The sequence below is a fragment of the Nycticebus coucang genome, chromosome 18, assembly GCF_027406575.1.
Source record: "Nycticebus coucang isolate mNycCou1 chromosome 18, mNycCou1.pri, whole genome shotgun sequence".
In the NCBI taxonomy this organism is placed as follows: domain Eukaryota; kingdom Metazoa; phylum Chordata; class Mammalia; order Primates; family Lorisidae; genus Nycticebus; species Nycticebus coucang.
Genome location: NC_069797.1, coordinates 50,632,007 through 50,654,335, shown reverse-complemented (window position 1 = coordinate 50,654,335; position 22,329 = coordinate 50,632,007). Strand labels below are relative to the sequence as shown.

General features: G+C 38.5%; 1 protein-coding gene and 1 non-coding gene across 11 annotated transcripts in view; both read right to left on the bottom strand.

Moving 5' to 3' along the window:
- MBTD1 (mbt domain containing 1) overlaps window positions 1-22,329 on the bottom strand; it is a 93,713-nt gene that overhangs the window by 7,461 nt on the left and 63,923 nt on the right. For 8 of the 10 annotated variants that reach the window (XM_053570464.1, XM_053570465.1, XM_053570463.1 and 5 more), the window contains 11 exons: window positions 20,261-20,378; window positions 16,716-16,850; window positions 16,076-16,164; window positions 15,634-15,868; window positions 14,971-15,026; window positions 14,541-14,645; window positions 8,043-8,190; window positions 7,094-7,176; window positions 5,782-6,016; window positions 5,247-5,324; window positions 590-781 (listed from right to left, as the gene is read on the bottom strand). In XM_053570464.1, the coding sequence (XP_053426439.1) occupies window positions 590-781; window positions 5,247-5,324; window positions 5,782-6,016; window positions 7,094-7,176; window positions 8,043-8,190; window positions 14,541-14,645; window positions 14,971-15,026; window positions 15,634-15,868; window positions 16,076-16,164; window positions 16,716-16,850; window positions 20,261-20,378 (1,474 nt within the window). The remainder of the gene's footprint in view (window positions 1-589; window positions 782-5,246; window positions 5,325-5,781; window positions 6,017-7,093; window positions 7,177-8,042; window positions 8,191-14,540; window positions 14,646-14,970; window positions 15,027-15,633; window positions 15,869-16,075; window positions 16,165-16,715; window positions 16,851-20,260; window positions 20,379-22,329) is intronic. The other 2 variants (XM_053570468.1, XM_053570469.1) reach the window with 1 other exon arrangement.
- LOC128571472 (small Cajal body-specific RNA 20) lies at window positions 9,800-9,931 on the bottom strand. The gene has a single exon (XR_008375879.1). It is a non-coding gene; the product is annotated as a small Cajal body-specific RNA 20 (non-coding RNA).

Sequence of the window (22,329 nt, the reverse complement as noted above, 5' to 3'; positions counted from 1 at the left end):
ATACGTAAAACCCACGAAATTATGAAAATCAATTTCACTCCAGTTCAACACCAAAAATCATATAGGTATCATATTTCTAAATTTGTTATTCAACTAAGATGGCTACTACCTAAGATGGTTACTACCAAAACTTAAATTAGAGTGGAACTCAAAATACATCCTTTCCATGAATGAGACACTATGGTATGCTATGAACAAAGCCTCATTTTTGGATCTGATTAATCAGATCTAACTCTAACTCTAACACACTTCTCCTCGAGGTTAAGTCACAGAATTCTCTAATGGAAAATGTTCAATCATTTTAATGAAACCATAAAGACTATAAGTTGCCTCTCAATTCCATACACTGAAATTACAACCACCCCTAATCTGAAGTTCAGAAGTATTTCATAACAAAATAAAAATCCTTCCCTGATGATCTGTCTTAGTGAAGTATCTACCAAGGACTGGTGAAAATGAATTTTTTAGTTGAAAGAAAAAGAAAAATTCAATGAGTCAGCATCTGTCATGCCAGACCATGCTTAGTCTCCCACCACCCTACCCAATACTTTACCCTCTGAGTACCTGAGGTGCTGAGGTGACTAGTTACCTGGTTTGAGGCTGGGACTGAACTCTCGGCTAGTGCTGGGAGGTGGGAAGGCCTCCAGGGCTGTCTGTGCTGGAAGGGTTCGATATGGAGGAGGAGTCAACTCTTCGTCACCAGAGAAGCTCCTCCGCACCCCACCTGTCATGGGCAGGCTCGACAAACTGACAGGCTTCTTCCCAACTGGCATCTTCCTCTCTAAATATCAAGTCAGACTAAAGTAAGCTTTTACTTACATGCGTGGTAAGAAAAGTGCATTATATAACTAGGAAAGCGTGTTGCATAGGACACTTGGAAAAGAGAACCAACTATGCAAGGTCTGTATTTTTTAAAACAAGGGAGAGAGAGAGGGGGAGGAACGGAGAGAAAGAGAGAGAAAGTGAGTACGTTGGGGGAGTTTACTCTCTGAGAGTTTGACAATCCTGGTTCTGACTCTCAAATTTAGAACAAAACAAAGCAAAATGAACTACAGAGAGATTTATTTATTTTTTTGAGACAGAGTCTCAAGCTATCACCCTGGGTAGAGTGCCATGACATCATAGCTCACAGCAACCTCAAACTCTTGGGCTCAAGCGATCCTTTTACCTCAGTTTTTCTATTTTTTAGTAGAGACGGGGTCTCGCTTTTTGCTCAGACTGGTCTTGAACTCATGAGCTCAAGCTATCCACCCGCCTCGGCCTCCCAGAGTGCTAGGATTACAGGCATGAGCCACTGCGCCCGGCCAGAGAGCTTTAAGTGTGGAGAAGAGCTGGCTAATTTAATTCAAGCAAATCTCTGCTTGAGGTGGGGTGAAAACTCAATGGAAGAGAGAAAGGGTCTTACAACACTATTTTTAGGGTAGCACTTCATTGCCCATATATGCCCAAACACCAGCCTTCAAAGAGAAGTCAAGGTAGTAACAGTTTAAGTGTGTTATCTGGGTGGCAGTATTTTATGAGTATAAAATCTGTTCACCTAACTTTTAGTTTACAATCCACTCTTTTAGAAAACTCTTGTAATTCTTATTCTTAAAAGTATTTCTAAAATTCAACGGTTACTGCTTACAAGTTCATAAACAATCTAATTTCTTTTGAAATAAATTTATCACACCCTTTGGCTAGAGTTTCATAAGCAAACATAAGTCTTCTAAGACTTGTACAAGACTTTCACCAACCAAAATCATACCCTAAACTTTGCAAATACTGAATAACCAAGCACAAGGCATTCATCAGGTTGGAAGCAGAAAGATACTTTCTCTGTGACTGTAAGTTATGTCTATTTTCCTAGAGAATACAATGACCCAGGTAAGAGCAGTAAGAGAATTACCCTTTACAAAATCAAAGCTAAAATATAAACCTAAGGCAGAAAGTATTCCTATGTAAAATGATCTGGAACTAAGTTACTAGAAAGTACAGAATCACCAACTGCCAAACCAAAATCATCGGCAGCAACTATTTAAAACTTTTCCAACATACTACCCACTTAAGCGGTAAAAATGCAAAAAGACATCTCCAACTCTTATTATTTACACTAGTTCCTGAAAGTGGTGAAATCTACAACAGAAGTTAGTACTAGCTTTTCCTGCTCCAGAATTATACCTTACAAAAAAGAGGCTTTTGAGATCAGACAATCTCTACCATCCTCTCAGCAGGATTTATTTATTTTCGAAAGTGCTCGTTAATGACTATCCCTTTATAGCATGGACATAGCTCATTACAAAAACAAGCTAGAACAAAAAGAAACCAATCAACCATCTATTTCTGTAAAAACCAAGCACTACCAAAGAACATACTGATGGATGACTTTAACTGCAAAAACCCCAAAAAGCAGGAAGATGAACAATAGAGCCAGAGTATGACAATCTACAGACAAACTTAAACCAAAGGTTTTAAAGCCCACTTGCTAATGGTATAAGTCTGCATGCTATGGATGATAAGTTTCTAAGCTTCAAATTCTTATTTCATTAACTAAAGTCTTATGAGAAAAATTTATAGCCAACCATTTGCTGAAACTGATGAAAACTACTTCTTAATATAGCACTACAATTCCTTATCCTCAATTCCAACAATCAAAAAGTTTCTCAGTAGTAACTTTGATAATAAAACCATACCTCACTTGGTCATACTATTTATAATCTTTATTTGGCTCATTTAATGTAAACACTGATATATATTTTGCTTCAGAAAATGCCCCAGAGTCTGCAAGGGATGATATATAAATTACACAGACTGTGTCTTTTCTAAATTCCAAAAAATTATGAATTCCAAAACACACTTGGCCTCAAGAGTTTCTGATGAGGAACTGTGTGGGTCTGTAATCTTTTCCTTTCTATATCCAAGGGACAATTTTAGGGCATTAGAGATAATGTCATACTATTAAGTGCTGTTAAAACGTAATGAATATGCTATATGCAGAGCTAAATTCATTTTTCTAGCTAATCTGGATATCCAGTGATGATAAATACCACTAAAAACTGGGGTACTGATTTTATATTTCATCAATCACATATTTCTACCCGTGTCCGTAGCCCATTAATTCAAAATAATTTAAACCCCATAAGCCAGAAACAAACCCTGAAGAGGCATGTGAATTGTGCAGGTAACACTCACAAATGTTAGTTCCAAAAAGCTATGTCATACAGCCAGTAAATAATAAAAAGTTTTTAATTTGATAGCTGAGAAAGAAAATCCTCAATGTCTTGTCCAATGGAAAGTGAAAACACAGGTTAAAGTCAGCTGTGCTACTCACTTTACAAAAGTTTAGCAATCTCTCCTGATAAGTAGTCCACTAACTTAAATACCCACACTAATTCTTCCTAATTCTTTCCAGACAAATAGGAATTAATTTTGATCTGGCAATACTTTCTTTTATAATTTTGGGCCTATGGGAGGTTTACACCTATGAAAGAGAAGACAAGAGAAAGGCCTGTTGGGGGTTGTTTTTAGTATGAAGCTAATGTGGGTTTCAGGATGGGAGGCAGCTTATTTTTCTTTTTGGAGATAGAGTCTTACTGTTGCCTCAGGCTAGATAGCCATGGTGTCAGCCTAGCTCATGGCAACCTCAGACTCCAGGGCTCAAGAAATCCTCCTGCCTCAGCCTCCCAAGGAGCTGGGACTACAGGTGCATTCTATAATGTTGAGCTAATTTTCTTTCTTTTTTAAGTAGAGACAGTGTCTTGCTCTTGCTCAGGCTGGTTTCGAACTCCTGAGCTCAAGCAACCCTCCCACCTCAACCTCCCAAGAATGCTAGGATTATAGGTGTGAGCTACTGTGCCTGGTCTGGAAACTTATTTTTCAAAGCACCACTATGGTGGCTAGTTCCCTACTTATAAAATTATAAATAAACAACTATAATTACAAAGTTAAGAACAGGGTATATTTGATTCTTCATGCTGCTTTAGTCTCTTAATTGTTAATGAGACACATCACAGCACTATATGAACACTGTATTTGCACATACGTGGAAAGTCAGCTGGAAAAATCTGTTTTTGTTTTAATCTTCAAGTGTACCTTTTAATTTTAAAGATATCTTTAACAATTGACAGGCAAGGTGATAGCTCGTGCCTGTAATTTCAGCAGTTTGGAAGCCTGAGGCAGGAGGACTGCTCGAGGCCAGGGACTTTAAAACAAGTCTGGACAACAGAGAGAGACCCTGTCTCTATAAAAACTAAAAAAATTAACCAGATGTAGTGGTGCCTGCTTGTATTCTTAGCTACTTAGGAGGCTGAGGTGGAAGGACTGCATGAGCCTAGGAATTCAAGGTTGCAGTAAATATGATCATACCACTGTACTCCAGCCAGTGTGACAGAGAAAGAGAATGGAGACCCTATCTCAAAAAACAACCCCTCCCCGCCCCCCAAAAAACAAATCATCTTATCTCAGAATGAATATTGGGTAAACTTTATATATACTTTGGCTATTAATGCCAACATTCATTGTAAAGTGAAATATAACATAGAAAGTATATTTAGGAAAATTTGCTTAAGTCTGACTTTGTTAACTCTCAACTTAGATTTCTTTTTTCTTTGTGAGACAGTCTCACTCTGTTGCCCTGGGTGGAGTGCCATGGAGCTCACAGCAACTTCAAACTCTTGGCTCAGGAGATCCTCTTGCCTCAGCCTCCCAAGTAGCTGGGACTACAGGTGCCTGCCACAATGCCCATCTAGTTTTTAGAGATGGCATCTTGCTTTTGCTCAGGTTAGTCTTGAACTTCTGAGCTCAAACAATCCACCTGCCTTGGACTCCAAAAGTGATATGATTATAGGCGTGAGCCACTGCACCTGGCCTGGATTTCTTTTAAGTATTATTCTGGAGAATTTTGCTTTGTAAGAAGGACGTGTTTATTAGGCTACAAATCTACTGTAAGTATCAAACATCTGCTTTTTAAATTAATTAAAATAAAAATTTTATAAAAGGATTAATTTTTAGTAGGTTTACATTATTATTTTAAGAACCATTCTTTGCCATGTATTAAATACAATGGCAATAATTTCTCCTGTCAATTAAAATCTACGTGTTTCTCATTATTGAAAAGGTTTGCCTTTTATGGCATACTGCACCTTTAAGCATGTACATAATGCATAATCATCAGTTCTCACGAGAGGTCTCATTTTCTGTGTAAGAATACTGTAACCCCAATTGGTTAACAATTAGAAAATGTGTGTGAACACCATGTGGTGACCCACTTTTCTTATGTCCTTTGTATTGCTGGGACTTAGCCTTTTTCTTCTGTTTTGATGTTGCTGATTGGCTTTCTCTTGATGCTGAAAAATAAAAAGGGAAAATTGGTACCAGATAATTGCTAATATATCTTTTACCAAGACCATTATGCTTATAAAAAGTACATGATTTGAAAATAAGGGTACTTGTTTCCACAAAACCATGGGCCTCGATACCAGATTCCACTATTTACTCAATAGCACTTATATACTGATAAATTTTTAGTTTGTAATTTTAAGCTCACTGAAAATGGTAAATCTAGTTCAATTTGTTGACTGTTGTTTCTACAGTTATTATGTAACTGACTATTGAGTTCACAATGCCATAATACACATGATCTGAGTCTGTGATATTGTTGCTGAGTCTTAGTATCTTACCTGGCAACCAATCAGACTTAGGTATATTCTTGTCCTGTGAGCTCACAAGATGATTTATGTAAGATAGTCCTCTGGAGAACTGCTGATTTTTATAAAAGGACACCTTTTCTGTATACCAACTTACACTGTGATGCTGGAGGCTGTAGCTGATATCCAGTTAATTGACACCACCCTACAGGATAAAGGTCAGGGGACTCACAGTCTACCCACTGATCATACTCTTCTTCCCATCCATCAAAATGTATCCTTAAGAGACGATGAATAATTCGAGTTACTGTGGCTACACATATTAAACGTGGCTCCATGAGATCTACTGCTTCTAATTTCATTCCTACACGAAATCCGTGATTCGGAACATCCTAATATAGAGAAGCAAAACATGAACATTGGTATAAAGAAGAAAGAAAACATAATTCCACCATCACTAAGAAATTACACAACAGAAGCAGCATAGTCAAGCAATATAATTAAACCATGAATCCCAAGTAATTTTTTTTTTTTTTGGAGACAGAGCCTTAAGCTGTTGTCCTGGGTAGAGTGCTGTGAGTGCCATGCCATCACAGCTCACAGCAACCTCCAACTCCTGGGCTCAAGAGATTCTCCTGCAGCTGCCTCCCAAGTAGCTGGGACTATAGGCACCCACTACAACGCTCAGCTATTTTTTGGTTGTAGTTGTCACTGTTGTTTGGCAGGCCCAGGCTGGATTTGAACCTGCCAGCTCTGGTGTATGTGGCCGGCACCTTAGCCGCTTGAGCCACAGGCGCCGAGCCCCCAAATAATTCTTTAACTATTTAAACATAGTATGAAGGTGAAGCATTTAAGAACTAGTTAGGAAATATATTTATTTCTATTTTACTCAGATTAAAAATGAGAATAATCTGGAAACAAGCTTTGATTCATAAGAAAATATACTGCCTGACTAATTTTTCTGCTAGTCAAATGAAGAAGTTGAGAGTGGAGAAGAAACAAATATAAAAAATCTATAACTGGTTGTGATCAATTAGCTGTAAACACTAGACCACAGTCAGGATAGCCATATTGTTTTATACTTTATATTTGTTTGTATTAATCTCCACTAAGAAATTCCTTTGTTTGTTTGTTTTTTTGGAGAGACAGAGTCTCATCTTATCACCCTTGGTAGAGTGCTGTGGTGTCACACAGCTCACAGCAACCTCCAGCTCTTGGGCTTAGGAGATTCCCTTGCCTCAGCCTCCTGAGTAGCTGGGACTACAGGTGCCTGCCATAACGCCCGGCTATTTTTTGTTGCAGTTTGGCCGGGGCCGGGTTTGAACCTGCCACCCTCGGTATATGGGGCTGGCGCTCTAAACGCTGAACCAGAGGCGCCGCCCTCCACTAAGAAATTCTAACAATGATTTGCATTTGTGGGGTATCAAACCCTACCCCCCCATAATTATTATGCTGTCATTTAAATTTACCTTATTAAATAGTTTTACTGGTGCTGCAATGGAGCCAGTTTCCCTGAGGTAGTCAAACCATTTAAAAGGAAGTTTTGTGTAACCTAAAAAAAACACAACTGGTTTAAGTAGCAGTTCATTTAAAATGAGAATTTTAAAATGGAGACAAAAAGTAACTTAGTACACAAAATCTTGTATTTTAGGGTGTATGATTAACTTTTAACTCACTAACACTGTTAAGTGCTATAATTCCTCCATGTTATAAGAAAATTGTCCCCCTTTCTAAACACACAGGTGTGCCTACTTACCCTAATGCCAAAGTGACTCTTCTCTATCTACTGCAAGGACAGACTTATTTTTTCAATCCCAGGCTTTAGAACAGCCTACCATTTAATACTCTGGAGTGATATTTTTCTTTCTTTGCAAGAAAGAAAACTAGCTAAGAGAAAATATTATTTTTACATAATACCTTACAGACCCTAGTTTTAGCTTTTGCCCGCTTCTTTTCTTAGAGAAAACCTTAATCTTCAAATATTAAACTAGGAAAATCCCGGGTTAAGCCACTGAAGTAAGATAGGACTCCTTTTAAAAGGCCACATGGTAATTCAACATGGCAACTTCTTTGCCTCAAAGGCTGAAGTAACTGCTTAGGGAAAAAAAGTCTATCTATGCAATAGCTAGCCTGTTGCTATCTATATTACTGTCTTAGTAGGACTTGAGAATATAATAAAATGATATCATAAAACCATATCATAAAATGTATAGATGCTCAGGAAAAATTCTATACTAATATAATTTTTAAACCTAGCTTTATGTTTTTAGAGCATGTGTATATTTATTTATATACACACACACACCTATATGTATTCATATAGCAAGAAAATTTAGGATTGTGTTATATGTTGCTAACAGATACCATGTAAGAAGCAAGCAAGGATTAAAGCCTAATGTTTATACTGGGATGAAATACCTCTGGGTGGAGTAAGTTCAATCATGTTAATTTCACAGAAACCAACAGGGAAAATAGAAGGAGAGGTTGCATGGTAACAGAACCAGTCAGATCCATCTGCTGCTTCTGAGCCATCGATCCCAATCATCAGGAATCCTTCAGCCAGCACCTTTTAAATTAAAAGAATCCCAAGTATTTGAAATTAGATACCACTATTATAAAAATACTTTAAGGAACATTCTACAAGAAAGAAAAATCAATTACATAAAAGTATTTAAAAGGGAAAAATGCTTCTTTATTGAATTATGTTAAATAACAAAAATTAAAAACCTATGCAAATTCTAATGTGTACCAGAAACCAAAGCAGGATTACACAAAAGTGATTTCAGAGGTCAGGAAAAACAATGCTTTTGCCAATGGCTAAAGCTGCCTGCAGTTGTGATGTTATGAAATTGGGCTGAGTGCTCTTCTACAATTTAACTGTCTAGTTTTAGCTAGGCTCTATATCTTTTTTTCATTGAGGAGGGCCGTTTTGCTATGTTGCCCAGGCTGCAGTACGGTGGCTATTCACAGGTGTGATCACAGCCCACTACAACCTTGAACTCCAGGCTCCAGTGATTCTCCTGCCTTTAGTAGCTGGGACTGCAGACAGGCACATAATACCACATGCAACACTGGCTAGGTTCTAAATCCTACTTGGTAATACCTTTACTTTCCTTATTTATTACAGAGAGGAGTTTTTCCAATCTTTCCATCTCCTTCAAGCTCTATCTTGACCTCTCTCCTGCTATAAATAACCATGCTACTCTGTGACAGATACTAAGGATGGCCCACCTAAAGGGCCTCTTGCTACTTTATGCCTCAGATATATGCCTCTTAAAAACTAAGACAAACTTCTCGATCCTATCCTACTACCACTGGGACCTTGCTCTAAATATACTATCTTTTACACTCTATATCTTATTTGAAATAGGTTCAAAGTTATAGAAAAGGTTCAAGAATAGTGCAATGAACTCTATTCACCAGAGACTCAATTCTAGTTACATACTATGTAACTCTTACAGTATGATTTCTGTCCTTACCTAATTGCATAAACCTCGCACTATGGTCTACTGATCAATCTTCTCAGCTCTCTGATCATACCTTCTGCATTTATTTTGGTGTGGTGCCCTTTCCCCTCTGACCCTTCCTTACATTTTTGATTTCAGTTTTCTTTCTGTTTTGATGACAACATCCACACCGTGCTATAATGATTAGCTTCTATGACAATGACTCCTAACTCTTCATCAGTCTGCTTGCCTTCCAGTATCTCTGGCCTGCATTTTACCTGCATGCTGAACATATTCTCAGAGAGGGAGAGTACACGGCATTAAATCAACAACTCCTTCTCTTACTCCTTTCAAGGTAATCAATCTCCAAGTTCCACAACTCTACCTCAAACACCCGGTTCCTTCTTTCTTTTTTTTTTTTTTGTAGAGACAGAGTCTCACTTTATGGCCCTCGGTAGAGTGCTGTGGCCTCACACAGCTCACAGCAACCTCCAACTCCTGGGCTTAAGCGATTCTCTTGCCTCAGCCTCCCGAGTAGCTGGGACTACAGGCGCCCGCCACAACGCCCTGCTATTTTTTGGTTGCAGTTTGGCCGGGGCAGGCTTTGAACCCGCCACCCTCGGTATATGGGGCCGGCGCCTTACCGACTGAGCCACAGGCGCCGCCCAAGTTCCTTCTTTCTTTATCCTTGCCATTTAATCTCTCAACTTTTTCTTCTTTTTTAACTCCAAATGTCTGAGGCAGGAAAACAAGGCTGCCCGCTCATGGCAGTCCTGACAATGGTCCTCAGGGGGCTGATGTTGGCTTCCACCCTTGGCTGAGGAGAAACCGGACCCTCCACAGCCCCGAGAGAGAGAGGCCTTTGACTTTCTCTTTTGCTATTATTGCTTTTAGTAATCCTCTACCAACAATTCCCCTCTTAAACACAGTTAAACCTCACTTCACTATTACTTCTGTTCTCGCCAGAAAGCTTTATCAACTAATCTTGTCTACTAAAGAACTCTCAAACAGCTTGATCAAACTTGTAAAGCCTGTACTACTTGGTTCTACATTATCTTGCAGTCTCTGCCCCCAAGTTCTTTTCTCTAAGTTACCTCTATGTATTAACTTTTTTCATTTTTCGTAAGCACAGCTGATTGTGCCAGAAAGGATCCAGGTACCTTAAAAAAAAAATAGAGCTGGGCGGCACCTGTGGCTCAGTGGGCTGGGCACTGGCCCCATATACCGAGGGTGGAGGGTTCAAACCCCGCCTGGCCAAACTGCAACCAAAAAAATAGCTGGGCGTTGTGGAAGCCGCCTGTAGTCCCAGCTACTCGGGAGGCTGAGGCAAGGGAATCGCCTAAGCCCCAGGAGTTGGGAGGTTGCTGTGAACTGTATATCACAGCACTCTACTGTGGGCGATAAAGTGAAACTGTCTCTACAAAAAAATTAAAAAAAAAAAAAAATATATATATATATAGAGAGAGAGAGAGAGAAAGAGAGAGAGCGCGCGCGCGCGCTGACTGGACCAAGGGCTTCTATATATCATCACGCAGAGAACCAAGCCAAAGGCTTGAGCTTAGCTACTGAGATTCTCTCCCAGTAATTAGAATTAATAGACACAGAGGGTGTTACCAAGTCACAGGTGGGGGCTGGAACTAAAGGCTAGGATAAAAAACGGGGCTAGAGCCCCCATGTGTAGAGTAAGTGAGCAGGAAACCAATCAAGACAGTGAGAGAGACAAGTGACACAGACTCAGGATGGAGCAAAAATGCGACAAAGAGGTGAGGAGAATGATCTTGGGGCTGTGCCTTTCCACTTCTCACCACTCTGTCCTTGATATCTGAGAGATGGCACACCACCTCCTTAGAATAACTTTTCTGGAGCTGACTTTAATGGGTTTATTTCTTATAATAAAAAAATCTTGCCCGAATATCCAATGCAACTTATTGCATGTGGATTATTTGCCATTTCCTCAATGTATTCTGTACTTCGCTACCTTTAGGCTTTTGTGAACATTCTTTTTCCATTAGCTTAGTTTCTTCCTGCATCTCTGCTGGGCCCAATTTTTCTATCCTTCAAGACACAGTTTCCAAATATCCTCTCTCCTATGAAGTTTTCCATAATTCCTCTAAGATGCAATCTGACCTTTCTTTGCATTCCAACTTTATATCTCTTACAGTCTATTTTCTATTAAACTTATTTTGCTACATCTTTGTTCTACAAGACTAAACGTTTTAAGAGTCCAAAAAAAATCTACTGCAGCAATTATTATTTTCTTTTTTTTGAGACACAGTTTCACTTTGTTGACCTTGGTAGAGTGCCATAGCGTCATAGGTCACAACAACTTCAAATTCTTGGACTCAAATGATCCTCTTGAGTAGCTGGGACTATGGGGACCGGCCACAATGCCCACCTATTTGTAGAGACGGGGTCTCACTCAGGCTGGTTTTAAACTACTGAGCTCAAGCAATCCACCTGCCCCGGCCTCCCAGAGTGCTAGGATTACAAGCATGAGATACCTCGCCTGGCCTTTATTAATTATTTTTGTTCTTCATAATGAGATAAGCTTTTTTTTGGTTTTGATTTTTTTTTTTTTTTTGTAGAGACAGAGTCTCACTTTATGGCCCTTGGTAGAGTGCCATGGCATCACACAGCTCACAGCAACCTCCAACTCCTGGGCTTAAGGGATTCTCTTGCCTCAGCCTCCCGAGTAGCTGGGACTACAGGGCACCCACCACAATGCCCAGCTATTTTTTGGTTGCAGTTCAGCTGGGGCCGGGTTTGAACCCGCCACCCTCGGTATATGGGGCTGGCGCCTTACCGACTGAGCCACAGGCGCCGCCCTAATTTTATTTTTTATTGTTGTGGATTCATTGAGGGCAAAAAGAATTAGGTTACACTGATTGCATTTATTTGATAAAGTCCCTCTTTATTATTTTCTAATGATGCTTGATATTCTTCCCCCAGGACACTTTGTTTTAATTTCACAGAATAGAGATGGTATGATGGTGCTATGTCCCCAAACTGATGATTCGAGTTAGAATCACCTAGAGAACTTTTCACAGCAACCTCCAACTCTTGGGCTTAAGTGATTATCTTGCCTCAGCCTCTCAAGTAGCTGGGACTACAGTCACCCACCACAATGCCACTTATTTTTTTGTTGCAGTTGTCATTGTTGTTTAGCTGGCCTGGGTTGGGTTTGAATCCGCCAGCCTTGGTGTATGTAGCTGGTGCCACTAACCCACTGAGCTACGGACACCACCCTTTTTTTTTCCTTTATTGAGACAGAATCTCACTCTGTCACCCTGGGTAAAATGCCATGGAGTCAGAGCTCATAGCAACCTCAAAATCTTGGGTTCAAGCAATCCTTTTGCCTTAGCCTCCCTAGGAGCTGGGACTATAGGTACCTGCCAGAATGTCTGGCTAGTTCTTTTTTTCATTTTTAGTAGAGATGGGGTCCCATTCTTGCTCAGGCAGGCTGGTCTCAAACTTCTGAGCTCAAGCAATACACCTGTCGTGGACTCCCAGAGTGCTAGGATTATAGGTGTAATCCTCCTGACTCAATCTCCTAAGTAGTTGGGACTATAGGCACCCACCACAACACCTGGTTAGTTTTTCTATTTTTAGTAGAGATAGGGTCTTGTTCTTGCTCAGGCTGGTCTTGAACTCCTGAGCTCAAGTAATCCACCCTCCTGGGCCTCCCAGAGTGCTAAGATTATAGGTGTGAACCACCATGCATGGTCAATACACATTATTTAAAAAAAAAAAAAATATATATATATATATATTTTAAAGGCAATGTCTGTAACATAATAAAAAAAATTAGATAGTATCAATGCAGTCCCACTGGGGTGCCTAATGCCTATATTCTTGGGAAGCTGAAGAGGAAACTTAGTACTTGAGCCCAGGAGTTTGAGTCCAGCCTGGGCAACACAGAGAGACCTTGTCATGAAAAAGAAAATTAAGGGTCCTAATCCAGTCTGATTGTATCAGAATGCAGCAGAAGGGATCTGCTCGCCTGTATTTTTAAAAGTTCCCCAGGGAAATCTGATGCTTACTGAAACTGAGAACCACTCTTCTAGATCTTTTTGTAAGAGTAGTTTCAGAGAAGAGAGAAAAGAGAAAAGACAAAATTAAGTACTACCAAGAAGAAAAAGGAAACTAAAGATAAACTTGGTTTTGCTACAATTCTGTGTTGGATTGGCCTTGACCAGGAAGTAACTTAAATAAATACTGTTCTTTCTTCCTTTTCTCTTTTCTCTAGAGATGGGGTCTTGCTGTGCTGCCTGGGCTGGAGTGAAGTGGTGTCATCATAGCTTGCTGCAACCTCAAACTCCTGGGCTGAAGTGATCCTCCTGTCTCAGCCTCCAAAAGTGTATGATTATAGGCATAAGCCACCTTGCCTGGCCTTAAATACTTTTCCTCTAACTTAGGATACACTCTCCCAAGTATAGGCAGCAGATTCAAAATAATAATCTTTTTGTTTGTTTGTTTGTTTTGAGACAGATTCTTAAGCTGTTACCATGGGTAGAGTGCTGTACTGTCATAGCTCACAGCAACCTCAAATTCTTAGGCATCCTTAAGTGATTCTCTTACCTGAGCCTCCCAAGTAGCTGGGACAAGGCACCTGCCACAACTCATGGCAAATTTTCTTTTGTTTTGCAGTTTCTGGCTGGGCTTGAACCCGCCACCTCCCGCGTATGGGGTCAGTGCCCCACCCCTTTTGAGCCACAGGCGCCACCCTATTTTTTTTTTTTTTTAATTAAATCATAGCTGTGTACATTAATGCAATCATGGGGTACAATGTGCTGGTTTTATATACAATTTGAAATATTTTCATCGAACTGGTTAATAGAGCCTTCATGGCATTTTCTTTTTTTTTCTTTTTTTTTTAGCATTTTCTTAGTTATTGTGTTCAGACATTTATATTCTGCATTTAGTAAGTTTCACCTGTACCCTTCTAAGATGCACTGTAGGTGTGGTCCCATCAATTGCCCTCCCTCTACCCACCAGCTATTTTTTTGTTGCAGTTGTCCGTTGTTTGGCAGGCCCAGGCTGGATTCGAACCCGCCAGCTCCGGTGTATGTTCCTGGCACCCTAACTGCTGAGCTACAGGCGCCAAGCCCAAAATAATAATCTTTTTTTTTTTTTTCACTCTCAGGGAGGCATATTTTAATGCAATGGAAATGTAGCTCACTGGGAAAAGGAGGTAACTTCCTCCAGGTGTAGGAAAATCCAAGGCTGTAATATAGTTACAGGAAAGGCCCTTCTTTTCCAAAATAATAACCTTGATAATAAGCTCTATTAAAAAAGATCTCATAAGAGAACTCAAACTTATTTGAAATTCCTAATAACTTTCTACACAGTGAAAATCCAAAGACACATATGTTTTGTATCAACATGAATATGCTAGGGGCCCCCTTTTCCTACTAGCCTATATCCAGTTCCTTATGATAACATTTATATATTTTAAAATTTATTTTCTTACCTTTCTAATGGTCGCGACGCATATTGTAGAAAGATTTAATGGGTCTATAGCTTCCAATTTCATTCCTTCCTTGAACCATTCCCCACTCTGGTCTACTTCTTTTACCTAAAGAATTATACGAAAGCACATCTACTGTATAAATGTTGTCATTTTAATAATTAAAACATTACCAATGTGAAAAGATTTACCAGGTGCCTTCTCCTACCTACCTAATATTATAACTCAAACTTCCCTTAAGGTTTAGAGAGAAATCAGACAAATAGAATTTAAGAATAATTATAATAAAGAGTTGTGACACCTATGGATTACACGGTCTTAATTCTTTTAAGTGAACATATATGTAATTGTGATGTCCATAATTTTAGGAAAAAACCCACAACCCTCTTTCAAATCTAATTTACAAATGAGGGTTCTTATAAAAACTTCTTACCTTAGCAAATAAATGTGGTGGTGTATCAAAATGTCCATCCTGTTTCTTTGTAATATCTACAAGGAAAAGTTACATACTAATCTGTCAGCATTTGTGAGAAGACCAAAAACCACGTTTCTTTGAAGGCTTCAAACTCATAAGGTATGTAATACTATAAAACATGGCAAAAAGACATGCCTTCTACATTTATGGTGAATAATATCCTTTACTAGTCTTTTCTCTTTTTGGAGTACATGTGCATATGCTATCAAATACCTTAAGCCAATTAGAATGCTCATAATTCCCTAGTTAGAGATTTACAACTTTAGAAGCATGTTTTCAGGTGTTTACTATCAATTCTAACCAAATTTAATTTTGCTATCTTGATTGAAATTGAATGGAAAGGGAAAGGTTATCTTTAGATCTTGCAAACGGGCTGAATAAAAAAAGAGTAGAAAATAATTAGTTGTGCCCAAAAGTGCATTATTTCTTAATTGAGAGAAACAGAAGAAATAAAGACACTAATATGTTGTGAACTTTTATTAATTAAGGCAGAATAAGCAGCCCATACAATTAGAACGCTATATTTGATCTCTGCAATTCTGTAATGGTACAACCAAGTAGTGTAATATTAGCACAGTGTCAATGACACTTTCCAAAGGAGTGCTGGTCATAAGTGCTTACCAGATCTTTTGAATCGATGGCCTATGCTTCGAGACCAACCAATATGATGGATTAATGGGCTATGCATATGGCACCAGAAGTCATCTGTTCTATCTTCACTCTCTTCATACACTAGTCTTAATCTTCCTCCAATTACACTTTCCACGACTGCCACTCGTGTTCGACACAAGTGCCTCTTGTCAACCACTTCTACTCTCATGCAGGGTTTGAAAGGGTACTGCATACTTTCTGAAACCTTAAAGCAAAAGCAGACAGAACCTGTTCGAAATTTATGACAAAGATCTGCAAATCATTTTAATATCGTACTGTTAAAAATACTAAATGTCCTTGAAATTTAACATAGATCATCTAGCTCATCAAATTAAAATAATTTTTCCTTAAAAATCTTCTAAGTTACTCCTTTTGTTAGAGCTCTTCAGTCTTCATAAGAACCTGCTTTTACCTTTTGTGAGAAATCAGGAGGAAGTGTTTTGGCACCAGTAAGTCGTTTCACTAGAAAAGCTTTCCAGTTTGTATACTTATGTTGAATAGCTAAAACAAAAGAAATAACCAGTCACACATTTAACGAAAGAAGTGCTTAATAAATTGTTAAAAAATAGTAACAAATTTCCCTGCAAGTCAGATTATTTATTAAGGTTCTAAAAAGTGACCACACAGAGAAAACAAGTATATGTATCGCTGGCAAAAAAGCTGCCTAACAGCAAAAAATACTATTTTAATTTTTCTTTTCTTTTTTTTTTTTTTGGAGACAGAGTTCCATTATGTCGCCCTCGGTATTGTGCCGTGGCCCCACAGCTCACAGCAACCTCAAACTCTTGGGCCCAAGAGATTCTCTTGCCTTAGCCTCCCAGGTAGCTGGGACCACAGGCGCCCGCCACAACTCCTGGCTATTTTGCTGCTGTTGTTGCAGTTATAATTGTTGCTTAGCTGACCTGGGCCAGGTTCGAACCTGCCACCCTCGGTGTATGTGGCTGGCGCCGAGCCACTATTTTAATTTCTATATTACTTTATTGCTACCAAGCATAAAATTGGATTAAAACAAACATATATAAAATGACACTATGGGTAAATAAGCTACTTACTTCTAGGAGGAACAAGAGGTTTTCCACTGGCTGCACACCAACCAACTGGATGGATATCAGAACCACATATATTGCACCAGAAGTCCAGACCAGAGTCATTTTCAAATCCTTCATATCTTAAAAGGGCATTATAACCTGAAACCAACCAATTATTCACTACGTTTTAAGAAAACAAAAGCAAATCAAACAACATGACATTTGATAGCAATTGTCAAACTTTAGTGTATATCTGCAATAGAATCACTCATGGGGTTTGTTAAGACTGATGGCTGGTTTGCCACTCTAGAAATTCTGATTTAATAGATTTTTTGAGTGGGTCTGAAAATTTAAATGTTTAAGTAAGTCTCCAGGTGATGCTACTGCTGCTGGTCTAGGGACTAAACTTTGAGAACCATTTATTCAATGTAATTAACTTATCTGTTTTCACAGCACAGTTTCCTCTTTCGAATATATTTTAATTTTACCTGTAATATCTCTAGAAAGTGTTTTTTTTTTTTTTTTAGAGGCAGTCTCACTTTGTCACCCTTGGTAAGAATGCCGTGGCATTACAGCTCATGGCAACCTCCAGCTCTTCGGCTTAGGCGATTCCCCTGCTTCAGCCTCCTGAGCAGCTGGGACTACAGGCGCCAACCACAACACCCAGCTATTTTTTGGTTGCAGTTTGGCTGGGGCTGGGTTCGAACCTGCCACCCTCAGTATATGAGGCAGATGTCCTACTTACTCACTGAGCAACAGGCGCCGCTTAAAAGTTTTAGTCTCAAAAATTTATATATATATATACACACATATACATATATACACATACATACATATATACCTATATATAAAATCTTTTATTGAGACAGAATCTCTCTATGTCACCCTTGGTAGAGCGCCCTCAAAGTCTTGGGGATTAAGTGATTCTCTTGCCTCAGCCTCCCAAGCAGCTGGGACTATAGGTGCCCACCACAACGCCCAGCTATTTTCTTGTTGCAGTTGTCATTATTATTTAGCAGACCTGGGCCAAGTTTGAACCTGCCAACCCTGGTGTATGTGGCCAGCTCCCTAACCACTGAGCTACGGGCACTGAGCCTCAAGTATGTTTAAAAGAAATTGCTTTATCCAGCTGATTAGGTGGTTGACTACTCTCGGATAATCTGAATATGGCTTAATCAAGAATCTAAATTTTTCTGTCCTATTTATTTGAAAATAAGGTTTGAACATGCTAGGTAAAAAGTTCAATAAAAACGGGGTGGTGCTTGTGGATCAATGAGTAGGATGCCGGCCCCATATACCTAGGGTGGCGGGTTCAAACCCAGCCCCGGCCAAACTGCAACAAAAAAATAGTCGTGCTTTGTGGCAGGCGCCTGTAGTCCTAGCTACTTGGGAGGTTGCAGCAAGAGAATCACTTAAACCCAAGATCTGGAGGTTGCTGTGAGCTGTGATGTCATAGCACTCTACCGAGGGTGACAAAGCAAGACTTTGTCTCTCAAAAAAAAAAAAGAAAAATTCAATAAAAACAAATAAAAGTATGTGCAATCATTTAAAACTATATATCGTATGCAAATAGAAAGACATTTCTTTCTTTTTTTTTGTAGAGACAGAGTCTCACTGTATTGCCCTCGGGTAGAGTGCCGTGGCGTCACACGGCTCACAGCAACCTCTAACTCTTGGGCTTATGCGATTCTCTTGCCTCAGCCTCCCGAGCAGCTGGGACTCTAGGCGCCCGCCACAACGCCCGGCTATTTTTTTGTTGCAATGTGGCCAGGGCTGGGTTTGAACCCGCCACCCTCGGCATATGGGGCCGGCGGCCTACTCACTGAGCCACAGGCGCCGCCCCCAGAAAGACATTGCTTAGAAAGTATATCATATATCCTGTTTATTAATTTAGTAAAATGTATGCTGATAACAGATTAAGGTTTAATTTAAAGCCTTTAATGGAATTAAAAAGGGCCAATAAACTCATACTTCAAGCTAGGAGCAAAGTACAGTCAGCATTTTCACATTTTAACATCTATGATGAAAATTTGTAGCACAAAACCTTTAGTTTTACAATTAACAATTTACAGAAAAATTTAAGAGTTTGCTAATTATGGTGGAATTTTGTGATTAACATCAAGGCTTACTTGTACAAAGGCATTAAAGTGACTTAAAAAAAGTTAAATTATGTAATTAGATAAAACAAATGTAAAATCAGAGATAGAAGACAGAAACAATCCTTCAATATTAAATACATCCATCTTCAGAGCTATTTAAATGTAACTGACTTAAACACCTAGAACAGAAACAGCGTGCTGTTGTCTAGCGCAGAGAGTAACACAAGCATTTGGAGGATGCGTCTGTTAACTCAGGAAATGTTTCAGTGAAAAGATGAGAGATTAGACTGGGTTACACAGGTTAAGTACAGAGTTGAGAAACTCTCACAAGAGTGATTAAAGGCACAGTGGTGACCAGGAACATGTTGTGTGAGAGAGAGGAGACTAGCCTCAGTAGAACAGTTACATTGGGGAACGACAAAAAAGTTGTCCAGTCGTATACAGTAAAACTCATGAATAGCTATAAGTGCTGACCATCTTGATCTTTTAAGTACCAAGAAGCCATTTAAAGATTACTTTTAGGTAAATTAAATCTATCAGCAGTACACAATAAGAAGAGAAGTATGCAATGTTTTGGGAAGATTGGCCAAATATAACACTAGATGAAATAGGATGAATGTAGCCGGGCGTGTGGTGGGCACCTGTAGTCCCAGCTGCTCGGGAGGCTGAGGCAAGAGAATCACATAAGCCCAAGAGTTAGAGGTTGCTGTGAGCCGTGTGATGCCACGGCACTCTACCCGAGGGTGGTACAGTGAGACTCTGTCTCTACAAAAAAAAAAAAAAAAAGAAATAGGATGAATGTAGATATCCCTCTGACATAGTAGGCTAAGGATAACTCATATTTATTTCCTGAGTGAAACAGAGCTGGGGTAGGATAGAAGAAATGGGAATGAAGAGAAAAGAAGAATCCAAGGTATATGAAATTATCAACACTTGTTTATTTTTGGTGTTATAGATCTTAACACCTTTTTGTTAGTTATTTCACTTTTTGTTACTTTTCAAAGTATTTCTTTACATCAGGGGTTGGCAAATTATATTAGGGCCCCTAGGTCTGGTCTACTACCTGAATGATTGATAGATTGACTGATTTTGCAATATGTGATCTAAGAATGATTTCACATTCTCAGATGGTTAAAAAGAAAAACCAAAGGAAGACTATTTCATGATATATAACATATGAAATTTAAATTTCCCATGAAGTTCTATTGGAACACAGTCATGTCCATTGATTTAATGTATCACTATGGCCACTTTCACGTTATAGCACCAGACACAAATAGTTGCGATAGAGATAATATGGCCTCACAAAACGGAAAATATTGTCTGGCTTTTCATAGAAAATAATTTGCTAACCCCTGCTCTTTATATTATTTATTTGGCAATAACTTCAAAATTTATAAACATACTTTTGTTATAAAAGGGTACAAGTGTCATTGGCATTTCTAGTAAATTTTTATCCATGCTTTTCACCTGCTAATTTTACAATTCCAGCAATCCAGAAGACTTTGGTAGGTAGGCTGCAGTCTGTATTGGGAACTTCCACTCTCACATTTTCTGAGATATCACCCCAGCAGGTCCCCATAGGTGCCTGTCATATAAAAATTATTAAATTATTGTCTGAAGATAAAGCTTAAAACAAATCAATCAAAATTAAGCATTACCATCAATAATAGGATTATTAAACTCATTCATTTTTCTCTAAAAATGTAACTGATTGCCCCTTTCACAGAGCTCTGTTTGGAAAAAGCCAATGTCAGGGTCAAACTCAAGATGAAAAAGAGAATTCACATTTTTAGGACAAATCCACACAGACTTCAAAATTCCATACTGCCCTAACACAAGCAATTTTTCTAAAAGCTGAATTACAAACTTGATAGATTTTACAGGATAAAACTAATTTAAGAAACTTAATTCCTTTCACTATGTACTAAATAAATCCACTTCACCCTAATCTCTAATTTTAAAAGTTAATTCCTTTCACTATGTACTAAATAAATCCACTTCACCCTAATCTCTAATTTTAAAAGATCTGGCCAAAGAACAGAAAGAAAAATAATTCCAATCAGTCATGTGGTTTCTGACAACAGGAATAAGAGAAATAAAATTTATCTGTATTTTCAATTTAAGTTACATTCATAGAGTATAAATACAGTCTATTAAGATATCTGGACATGAAGGAAAGGCACTGGATAAAGTTAAGAAGGTAGAGTTGAAGAAGTTTTGGAGACGAGTACCATGGTAAACTTGTTAGTAACTTATTGTAAAATTTCTCATCTGGAAATTATTACAAAGAGAAAATTTTCAATCTTAGAACTGGAAATCACTAGCCTCTACATTAAGATAGGGACTCAAAACCAACTGAGTATCATGAAGGGATTTTCCAAAATCTAGAAGATGTTCCCAAATTACAATTTCCATTACATATCAGTCCTTAAAACTCAAGGCAATTCACAGTTATTTGGTATTTATGCAATGGTAAATTAAATCAAGTAAGTGAATTCAGGAATATAAATGCTGATAATACTGAACAGTCTCTGTTGCCCTGGAGGATCAGCTCCTCATTACATATACTAGTAATTCAGAACCTTGATCATAAAGAAAAGGATTACATGAGGCTATAAAAGACCTGATAATATGAACAAATCAGGAACAAAACAGCTTTAAAGCTCAAAGATGAGCAAAGACATCTACAAATCACATTAACTAACCAATTTGCACATCAGGCAAATATCTTCCATGCGAGGGGCTCACATTTTGGTGGATTAGCCTAAAACAATATCCTATCTTCTCAATAATTTGTGGAATTTGTGAAGGAAAGAAAGAGAATTTCATATACTGAACTAAAACATGTCTAGAAACCAAAGACAGAATCAATTAATGGCTATTTCTTTAAGTAGTAAGAAATGAATATACCTCATTAACTTGGAAATGTAGTCTATCTCAATTATTTGTGATTCTGGAAGGGTACACATAACTATATCCCCGAGTTGTATAAAAAAAGAAAAAAATATATATATATTCATTATGACTACTTCCTTCTTTTTGTTTAAAGTGAAAGACTGGACTCTTCAGGTTCTGCTATCTCCCCCTATATCATTCTAGACTGCGGGGCCATCCCTATTGCCAGCAGATACAATCAGAAAAGGAGAAGCTGGAAGAAAGACAGGTAACACAGATTAAGCTAATATATATTAACACACAGAACATATATTCATTTCTGTGAAGATAAATCAATTAGAGCAGACAGATACAATTAAATGCATGCATTAAAATGCATCAAGTTAAGGCATGATATCCATCCCTCTTTGGTTGGTTGCCAAACCTGTGAATTGGGTTTATTTTTCTTTGAGAAGAAAGAGGCATGGCAACATTGAAAGCTGGGGGTTAGGTTGGCACAGTGCTCAGTGAGTTTGGCGTATGGGACTCCTTTTAGAGGTAGATGTGACAACCTGTTGTACTGCCATTTTTTTTAAACCTTAACATTTGTTTGGAGAAAATAACTTTCAATTATATTTTATTAAAGAAAACAAAGTGTCAAT